Genomic DNA, 11420 nt, shown 5'->3' on the forward strand with positions numbered 1-11420 from the left:
ACAATAAACTTTGAACTTCCATCAATTACTTTATTATACACAGTTATTTTACAATATTTAAGTTATTTTACAATAAGCGAAGTTAAAATATTTATGGTGATATAAATATTTTAATAAAAAGAAAAGAACAACAATTTTTTTTCCTTCCATTTTTGGCTACAACTTTAAAAAAATTTTTGAAATTAAACAAAATTTTCAACATTTAATTAATGACAAAACTATCATTCTAAATTTGAAAAGATTTCGTTTAAACTTGTGCTGGATGTAAACATTTAAATTAGTTCTCTCACATAGGTGAAAAATGTTTATTTATTTATTTATTTCATTTTAATATTGACCAATGAATTTATGTTTTAACTTTAGTTTAGAAAATAAAAATTGCCTTAACAAAAGTTAAAACAAAACTAAAAAACAATTTCTAATCCAGAAAAGATTAATCCTGAAAAATCAAGTCTTTTAATCAGGGCTGATTAATCACCTATATTAAGGAACAGCACCTATTTATTTGATGCCCAGAATAATTTTAATGCTCTGCTAATTAAAAAAAACATTGTTCAGTTTCTTCTTTTTACTTTTTATAGTTTGGGTAATTTTTTTTCAACTCTAAATTTTCTGAAATTGACGATATAGTTTTTGGTCACAAAAGATGACTATTGTAACTTATGCATCTTAGGAGGTAAGTAATAATTATTTACGCTTTCGCGGGGATGAATTTTACTCATCGCCGTGGATGCATCATAACTTTCATTTCACATCTTCAAGTTAAAATAGAAACGCTGTTGCATGAAAAGGGTCTTAAATATTTCTGATTTTATTAATTTTCAATAAACATAATATTAATAAAGTTGGAATTTACTTAGGACAATAAAATTTTTAAGTTATTTTTAAGTTCACTAAAATGTATTCAATAATAAGTCCAATTCTAGAAAATCTCAAAAGTTATAACAAATGTTTATATTTTTTTTCAATCATTCAGTGAAAAAGTTTTTTTTACTCGTCATTTTCAGGTAATTTCTGGCATATTTCATAAAAAATGGAGACAACAAGACAGAAACAATAGGTTTAACAGAATATTTGAGGAAGTTTTAGAATTAAAGAAAAGAATATTAGAAGTAAAGTTTTCGAAATTTAATTAACGATTATATATTTTATCATATTGTCTGTTGTTTACATGAAGGTACACTCTCCAACAATAATTGGGGAAAAAAAATTCGATTTTTGACATTTTTTTAATTTTTCAAGAAATACTTAGGATTTAGAGATGTTTAGGTTAGGCCTCAATTACTTCAGTAATTGGAGGAATTAATGCAATTACTGCACAAAATTTCATAAGCCTTGTTTAAATATCTATAGAGATACAGAGATTTTTATAAGCAAAAATGCGAAAAACTTTTTTTTTTTTCGCTATAACTTTAAAAACATTCAATAAATTTAAACAAAAGTTTTGGAACAATTTATAATTAAAAACAAAATTGTCATTATGGAATTTGAAAAAAAAATTCTTTGTAACTGCAAAAGATACCGTCGTTGTCGAGGTTTTGAGTCGTTCTCATTGCATGCGGATTGCCACAAGTTCTCATATTTCTTGAACGGCGATTAGAGGTGGGGAACCACATTTCGTGAAAACGGCTCTATAAAGAGCTTAAATCATTTTTAATTGCCGATGGTTGGGAAGAAGAGTTGAATAGTAAGGCTGATAGTTAGGAGAGGATTCTTACTAAAGAGTACTCACATCACCTTCTGTTCTCCGTTGTATGGGAATTTACTACGATATTTTTCTATTCCATAATATCTTTCGTATTTAATTGTCAAAAATATTTTCTGAAATTTCTATGACGTTTACTTCCAGAACTATGTTTAATGCAGTTTGCCCTTCCATACAGTTTCCTAGCTTTAAATTTTCCAATTTAGGTGAAAATCAAAAGAGAAACTAACGTACTTCCTTCTTCTAAGACTAACAACACGTTTATGGTGAAAGCAGGGAAAATGTTGCCATAGGTAGTGTGTTCTGCTGTGCGCCATCTGTAGCCCATTTCAATTACCAATATTTACTGCTAAGCGCCATCTGCAGATAAAGATCGACTGAAAAACTTTTAACTGTAACTGCATAATGAAATTTGAAAATAAACAAAGCGGGTTGCAAAAGTTTGAAAATTTGCTCATTCAATTACAATTAAAAATTATTATAATATGGATAAACATCCTAAACGCGCTAAAAAGAAGTATACTTGTCCAAATCCCCTTTTTGTGAAATGGCTCACGGAATGGAAACAAGAAGCATCGGAGAAAGGGTTGAAATTGCAATATACATATGCAAAGGTTATATTTATTAAAAATAATTGCCTTCGTTTAATTTGTATATTTGCTTTAATTTAATTATGTGTTATATTTAAAATGCTTGATATTTAAACAGGTATGCAGAGTCCAAAATATTGTCACTTACCTTTACTGCTTGCAAGGAGTAGAGTATCACAGCGAGTGGAAATTATAATTTTCTTTAAACATTGTCTAGAATATATTCAATACGGAAAACATTGGTGTTCAATTAACAAACTTTTATAATCCAATATTATATTAACAAACTTTTATAATCCAATATTATATTAACAAACTCTTATATAAATATCCAAGCAAAACTAGAGTAATTAAATTTGGAAAAATGTTTAGTTCAAATGTGGACCACCTCCAATGTTAGTCTAATCTCTTTTTCTTTAGGTTCAAAATAAACTTCTATTTCCATTATTTCAGAACTTAATATTTATAATATATATATATATTAACATAATATTTATCATCAAGACTTATAAATAAAAAAGTAGTTGCAAATATTTGATTATGAATTGTTTAAATCTTCACAAATTCAACATCAATAAAATTTAAAAAACAATTTTAAGGGAATATTGTATCTAAGTTTTATGTATTTCTTCTTGATATAACTATTTTGCTCCTTTATGAAAACATGTAGGAAACAGGGTCATTTTAAATCTCTCTCTCTCACATTTAACTTTCCCTTAACTTTCATATTCTTTCTTCTTTTTTTTTATCTCAATTATAATCTAAAAATGTTTGTTTTTTCATAATCCAAATTTGTTTTTTTTTTTATCCATAAATATTGTGATTTTAGGCATTATCTTCATTAAAAAAGTATCCTTTACCCCTATCTTCTGGAAAAGAAGCTAAAATCTTAGAATATTTTGGTAAGTTAAAACATTCTTTTAACCTAGTTACAATTTTTAACCTCTTATTTATTTAATAAAAATGTATTCTTGTGTTGAAAATATTCATTTCTTGAACCTAACAAGCATTTTTTTATATCTTTACTCATATCCATATTTTTATAGTTCTTAAATTATGTTCCTTTACTATAATAAAAATTAAAAAAAAGGATAAAATTAATAAGATCTTTTTCAAATAAAGTTAATATTTTTTATTTTTAAAATTATTTTTTTATTATTCTTTAAATAAAATAAATATTTTTTAACTAGTTGTTATTAAAAAGAGAATCAGGTTTTCAGTATTTTAGGAGATGTTGAAATAATTAGCACATGATAATTAATAAAAAACTTGCATGGATAAAAATAGCAATTATATTTGGAAAACTTTATTCTAAATCTTACTAAATTTTTTAACATTCAAGATTTTGCTGTATTTATAAGAAAAGTAAATACCACTCTAATAGTATGCAATTCATAGAATTTTGGTGTTATTCATAACATTGAATTTTGATATAAATAGTAAACTTTCAAGAAAATAATAATTGTGCTTAGTGAATGGTAAGCAAAAAAACCCTTTTAAAATGTTGAACAGCATTGTAAAAAGAAAGATAATTTGGTCAGCCAATGTATGTTTGCTTAATAAAAACAAAGAATTAAGATTCCAAGAAGGAAATAAGAAGATTAAATTATCTTTTTCTGTAATGATACCTAATACAGTGTTCTCTCTTAGTGTTTTTGGAATTGCCGGCTGTCCTGCCTTCCCTTTGATCTCTCTAAATGCGCCCTTTTTGTTAAAGAAAGCCTCCATCTCTTAAAAACACTGCCTGCCTTTTTGTTGATTATCATTCTTAAGGAAAAATTTATTAACTGTTAAAATAATAATTATGCACAAAAATTATATGTGTGTATATAGGTTTTATTCTGATTACAATTCAAAATATTTACTTTCTTTGGATTATTCTCAATTGGTTGAATTTTTATAAGTTTCTCTTTTTTCTAGGGAGTATATTAAAAGAAAAATACACTTTTAAATGATCATTTTCTGATAATTTTCAGTACAAATTTTTAAAAAAAATCTTTTAAGCTGTTTGTTAAAAAATAATTTATTTAATTTACTTTTTTTGTTACCTGTTTTGTTATTTTTTTTAAATTATGCACTGAGAACTCTTAACATGCCCTTAATTATTACTTATAAACTACACATTTTTCTCTTATTTAGATAATGAGTGAAAATTACTTTTTGAAAAATATATATAAAATAGTAAAAGACTAACTTAAAAATTGTTAAGGATCAAATTCAGTTATTACATAATATTACACATTTTGGTAAATTTATATGGTGTTAAATGAGTTCCCTTTTTAGAATTCAAAGTTCTTTTTTCAGTGGGGAAGCACCTTGTTCTTTTTTATTCCTTGGGAGAACTCTGCCTGATATAAATAGAAATGTCCGCCATTTTGCCCTTTTTCATTTATTGCTCATATAAAAAGCAAGAAAAAATTTTGTTCCTAAGAAATGCTGCAATAATGGATGGCTAGCAATTTTTTAACTCATTTTAAAACATATAATTTTTGTATCTTTAATATTTGCATTTTGATTGTGACTTGGAAGCTTGTCGTAATTGTAAGCTTCTAATGTGTTGTACTCTTTTGCATCTAACTTGTATGCACTGTATTTTCCTATGTTTCTGCTTTCTTTTTAGTTTTTCACCCACTTAGTGTTAATCCTGTCTTTTTCTGAGCTATAATGTGGTGACATTCTGCATCAATGAACTTCTTTCTGTCGTCTTATTTAATTGAAAAGTGATGTCTGTATCCAAGAAGTTTCAGAAAATTTTGCCTCAAAAATTTAATGTGTTAATACATTAAATATCAACGCTCATAACATAAATAAGTGAGGTGATGAGCCAAAAATAGAGAATCTTTTATAACTAAAATCTAAAATAACAAAAGCTGACATTTTGAAAAATACTTCATATATCAATTAAGTTAAAACTTTAAAAAATATTTACTTTCATTACTAAAGAGCACTTGCTATTAAATAAGATAGATAAAAAAAATTCTTGTTCAGATGTTTTTATTTTAGGATTAAACATTTTATATATTATTTGCATCTACATTTTTGCTACGGTTTTGTTGGTCAGTGTGGTGAGTTCTAAACTATTTTATTTTAGATGTTATCTTTACCTGAGAGAATGATTCATTCTATCATTTTTCCATTGTTTGAAACAATTAAAAAAGTATAGTGCTTTATTTGAGTATAATAATTGTGTTAATGACTTAATTCCCTTTTATTTAATTCAGTAATTCCACAATTTTTTGAATATTTTTAGGAGATAAAATTTGTTCTATGCTTGATGCAAAATTAATTGAATGGCGACAAACGAATGGTGAGAATTTTACATCATATAATTTTCTACTTATTCACAGAAATTTAAATAGTTCATTGCTCATTTGATTTCAGTGACATAGCTGCCAGCTTGTATGGTTACTGGAAAAAAAAAATTTTTAAAGAGTGTTTGTAAATCAAAATCAAATTTTCAAAAAAATTAATCTACTTTGATGGCACTTTAGCCCACTAGTATTCCTATACATAGAAAAAAGTAATTTATTTTTTTCTCCCAAATGGCTGTGCATATAAAAAAAAAAATCACTCCATTATTTACCTACAAACTAACTACCTTGTATACACAAAAAACTTGTGTATCAATTTTATGCGCTCATATTTCAAATTAGATAGGAGAATAATACAGCTTTCTAGTTTTAAAGCCTAAATTTCAATTGTATAAAAAAAAGTGTGAAAATTTGGAAGCAACTAAAATTAAATTGTTTTATTTATATATTTGTTTATTTATCTATTTTTTAATTTTAAACCAGGATTTATACATTGAAAAAGTAATGCTGCTACCTCTAAAATAGTTTTTGTCCAGGGCTGTACAAGTTTGCACTTTTACTGTTATTGTTTTCTTCCTCATACTTGTCTTCATATGATTCATTTAAAATATAAAGAAAATTCTAACTATTGCATTGATCTCCTCTTTTTCCCTAATAACAGTTGATTCAAAGTTATTTGATATTGGAACTTCATAGAAATCAATATAATTATTTTGTTTTATGTTTTTAGATTGTAATACCACTGTCTGAAAGCTATTAATTTGCATACAATGCTTTCTTTAACACTTTTGTGCTGATTTTCACATAATAGTGCCAGCATGAAACGCTCTCATTTCCTGGCCAACACATCATTGTGAGAGTGCCAGAACGCTTTCTCTTTCATCCCGGTAATCAAATATTTGTGTTTTAGAACGTGTTAAAAGCTATAATTTTTGGCACATGATCATTGTATGTAAGATTTAAGATACTTGTAGATTTGACCTTACAGTCGAACGAAGAGACATAATGCTCACATGCATGTGATGATGATGCCTTACTAATTATTACCTTGCTTACTTACTTATGATTACTTGCATGCCTTCTCACTTTCTGCTTTTTAAAGCCTTTATCAAGTAAATGATGTTTTTTTCTATTTGTAAAATTTAATTTCTAAATACTATGTTTCCTATATATTTAAGTAATCTAATTCTTTTATGAGAAATAGGCATACTGTCATACAAAGCTACAATTTCTGAATTACACAAAAACAAAATTAGTGAATAGTTCAAACGAAAAACTTATGCTTAAAAATTTTCTGATTTATGACTTTTGCTCAAAATTTTTTTAAGTATTAAACGAATATTCAACTAGAGATCTGCAAATTATTTTTAAACATTAAAATTTTGGGCTGAAATAGCCTAGTTGGTAAGGCACTGGGCTCATGCCCAACAGTTCATGGGTTCAAACCTAGCCGGTCAAAGACTCCCCGTGTAGTAAATGTTGACTGATGCACGTTAAATCTGTCGAGTCACAAAGTCCTCCATGTTCCCATAACAAATCATACCTCTGGATGAACTGATCCAATAGTTTCCATGTCTTCAGGATTGGTTCAAAATTACAAGGCTTCGGATTTGAATATTAGCAGTCATAAACCCAAAATTGGGCCTGCTGTTCAATGACAGTTATAAAAACATTAAATTTTCTTGCCCAAATTCAAATTTAAATCAACAAAGACAATTGAGATTGCATTGTTAGTTAAATTTTTTTTTTAAATAGTTGGAACAAAAAATATTTTATTCAAATTTTCTATTTAAAATCAAGTTTACTGTTTAATAAATTCCAGTGCTTTAAACCCCTATTAATTATTAAAGGAAACATTTGTTAGTTTTTTTACTTCATTTATTGTTAAATTTTTATCAAAAATAGAAAATATTGAAAGCATTTTATTCACTCATGACTATTTTCTCCTTACCTCTATTTTTTATCATTGAGTCTAGGTTCATCTCCACTAAACTCAGTTGAACAATCTCAAGTTTCTGTGATATCTGGATCAAATCCCATAAGCAAGCCAAAGAAACCTTCAACCACTTCATTCAACTCACCAAAAAAAACTAACATTAAAACAATAACTGTCGGAAGGACGGCAACATTCCCAAAGGCTACGCTTATGCCAAGAATCGAAGAAAAAACAACGAACTATGATTTTCCCTTAGATGATGTTAAATTTTACCTTTTTCCTGAATCTTTTGATATTTTACTTTGTGTAGACAACTGTGAAACTATATCTGGGTATGTAGAAAATACATTTAATTTTTCAATCTCACTTTTATTTCTTGTTTCTTAAATAGAAATCCTGTGTTTTGTTTTGTACTGTGAGCTACAATATATAAATGAATGCATTGAACTTAAGCGTAATATGAAATTGTTCCAATAATATTTAAATTCTCTCAAACTGTGACAATATATAAATGGCTAAAAATTAGGCTAAATTTGCAGAACTAGCTATTTCTTTTGTGAACAAACCAATTGAAATTTTTATATTGCGTTTAATTTAGCTTAATTTTTATTGAAAACCTTATTATATGTCATATTTTATAATTAAGTTTAAAACTAGTTGATTTAAAAGTTTATATTAAAGCAATTTAATTGAATTGCCTTTTCTGTCCTAGTGATTATTTTTCATGCCTGTTTGTACTTGTTCACCTTTGTTGATGGAATTTGGAATTTTCAATTACATTCAATCTGATAGAATCAAATTACTAGAAAAGTTATGGGTATTATTTGAGCTAAAAAGAATGTTAAACAAGTTGATTTTTATTTAATCAGATATCTATTTATAAATTATTTGATATAGTGAGATTTTAGTTATTGATTTTATTCACAATCAAACTATTGTAAACTAAAGCAGTTCTATTTGATATCCTTTTCATTGGAACTTTTATATAAAGTAGTGATTCAAAAAATATTTTATATGTTGATCCTAGTAGCAGAATTTGTGTGATACAGCAGCAGGTGCTGCAGATTTATTTTGCTCTTGGAGATTAAAATAAACCAAACATTAAAAAAAGGCATAAAATATTAAGTTAAACTTTAAAGAAATTATCACCCATCTATTAAAAGCTTATCTTTTATCTTCCCTAATTATGTTTCAATTAGTTATAAGTACTTTCTTCTAATAGTTCAGTTAATTTATCATAGATTGTAGAATTTAACTTAGTATATATATATATATATATACAGTCGAACCCNATTCCCTAATAAATGCTAAATCTTATTTTCCACTTAAGGGTTTTAGTTTTAATCATTTTTAACCCTATAAACTTTCTTTAAATCAAAGTATTTAACTTGAATTTATATTAATAACTAGAATATTTATTTATTTAAAATTTAATTCTATGAAAAAAATTTAACGTTAAAACTTATGATTAAATGGACTTGTGTATTTTGTAATTTGATAAAAAAAATTTCAATTTTTCCATAGTTTTTTAATTATTTCAATTTATCTAAATTTTTTCTGATAAATTGATTCTGATTTTTAAATTCTGTTTTCCTTCTTAAGTAATCAGTTTTGCATTTTCTAATTTTAAACGTTTTAAAGTATTGTATTTTCTGCAAAGAGATTACAAGGTTAATCCACAAAAAGAATTTAGTGTTATATAAACAATGATGTTTATATAACAATCACCACCAGCAATTGCTTTCAATATGTCGGTCTAAACACTTTGGCATGCGGCCCTTCATTGGTCAATCTGTTGTGCATGTGGCCCTTCACTGAAAAAGGTTGTGCACCCCTAGTTTAGAGTAGTACCATTTCAATATGTTTCTCTTCAAACAACAACAGTCAATTTCTAAGTGTTTAGCATCTTAACTTCATAACAAAATTTTATGATTTAAATTTATTCATTATTTAGCTTAAGTGTAAAATTATAAGCATAAGTATCTATATTTATTTTTTTGTATGAAATGTTTTGCAAGATTTTACAAAACTTTTATTAGTATGATTGTTATGTTAAAAAAATGAATGGCATACATAAATTCTGCTAATGAATAATAATTGTAATATATCTATAAACTAATTAGATAGTTAATTATAAATGTACAACTAAATATTAACAACCTTGAAACATAGTCTCTTTCTTAAACTATTCTTTCGCTTTTCCAGACATGGAAAGAGTAAAAAATTGTTCCAAACTGAACTGCAAAAATGTGGAGTGGAATTTGAAGTAAGAAAGCTTCATGTTGGAGATTTTCTCTGGATTGCTCGGGATAAAAATGATAACACAAAGGAAGTCGTTTTAGATTTTGTTGTGGAACGTAAGCGATTGGATGATTTAGCTCATAGTATTAAAGATGGACGATTTAGAGAACAAAAGGTAACATTTTAAATCACATTTAAATTATATCTGAATGTTTTTTAAACGATAGATGTTTATTTTAATGCTTATCGTACTTAACCTGTATTGCGTATCTTATCGTTATATTTTTTAAAAAACTTACTTGTTCTTGAATTTTTTGAGAAACCATTTGTGATAATATGAACATGTTATTGATGTGAACATTGGTTTTCTATTTATTTTATTTCAAAATATATTTTTTTTGTAAGTCTGTTTAGTAAAAGACTGTTGTTATTATTGTTGCATGTTAGAATCCTAAAAGTTGACAAAAATTCATATTTTTCATAACTTCTGGACAATAACATGTTTTTATAGTCAATCTCCATTAAAAAAAAACTTTTTTTTTTGTTAATTATTTCAATTGAAGTATTTGATTTTTATATTTATGTGAAATTGAATATTTTTACACTTTGGAATTTTGTTTGTTTAATGACCTGTGTGGGACTTTTTTTTTTCTTGAGGTTGAGCACTAATTGATGTTCTAAAACTTTTTTTTTGTGGTGTTTAACAGGTTTTACCCCATCCGTAAAAGGTTTCGTGGAATGCACCATTTCTACTTTACTTCTTCTTTAGTGTGTTCCAAACTACTTCTAGTTTTACATAATATTGATGAGTTCCTAATTGTAGTAAATCAAATTATTCTGCATTAAAAAAAAAAAAAATTTCAGCTTTCAGTCTGAGTTAAATTATTGTTCTAAACTTCTCAAATATATTTGTTGATACAAATTATACAAAAAAAAAAATTTTTTTTTTGCAATTTTAACGAGTCTTTTTTAGCCAAATTAGTACCTTAAGGCCCTTTCTACGCTGAACGACAAGTCAAATTGAAGGAGCTATGGGTGGGAGAAAGGGAGGAATAGGCGTGGACATAGGGGGTGGAGATATACTGAGCGACCATGGAAGTCCGGGTTACATTTTTTGGCAAAACTCAATATTTAAAGGGTGCGCCAAAAATAGATCACGCAACTATACTTATTACTTTTTAACTATTTTTGGTGTATAAAACGGAGGTAGTGTGATTTCTTGTTACTCCTCTTATTTATTTAATTATTTTTACACCATTCATATTTCGTCATCATTCCAAATATTGGTAATATCAAATAAAATTTAAAATAATGTATGACACTGTTTTTTATTCTTTCATATTAGGAATGCTTTAAAACATTTACTCTGCTCTAGAAAAAGATTTATATTATAAATATTAATAGTCTAACTAACAATAATTTTGTATAAATTGTTTTGGGTCTTTCAATCTTCTTTCAGCGTATCCCCAACAGTAAATAAATATTACAGCCTCGATATCATTTTGAATTTTCTTTCACTCACGTAACTATGTAATATAGCGTGTATATAGTCATTACATCTCCGAATATTTCAGACCATATTTTACTTAAGAATTAAAGTGCGCAAGGGTTTTACTAAACCGGGGACAATTAACTTG

At 26.5% G+C, this 11420-nt stretch overlaps 1 protein-coding gene across 5 annotated transcripts in view; it reads left to right on the forward strand.

Annotated features, from left to right (window-relative positions):
- Window positions 1–11420, forward strand: part of LOC107437082 (mus81 structure-specific endonuclease subunit) — a 104819-nt gene that overhangs the window by 71095 nt on the left and 22304 nt on the right. For 2 of the 5 annotated variants that reach the window (XM_071183289.1, XM_043047148.1), the window contains exons 1-4: window positions 2109–2319; window positions 3125–3197; window positions 7583–7874; window positions 9748–9958. In XM_071183289.1, coding sequence (XP_071039390.1) covers window positions 2191–2319; window positions 3125–3197; window positions 7583–7874; window positions 9748–9958 — 705 coding nt within the window. In that variant the 5' untranslated portion in view covers window positions 2109–2190. Of the gene's footprint in view, window positions 1–2101; window positions 2320–3124; window positions 3198–5544; window positions 5603–7582; window positions 7875–9747; window positions 9959–11420 lie in introns of those variants that run through there. The other 3 variants (XM_016048965.4, XM_016048963.2, XM_071183291.1) reach the window with 3 other exon arrangements.

This window comes from Parasteatoda tepidariorum, chromosome 1 (assembly GCF_043381705.1).
Source record: "Parasteatoda tepidariorum isolate YZ-2023 chromosome 1, CAS_Ptep_4.0, whole genome shotgun sequence".
In the NCBI taxonomy this organism is placed as follows: Eukaryota; Metazoa; Arthropoda; class Arachnida; order Araneae; family Theridiidae; genus Parasteatoda; species Parasteatoda tepidariorum.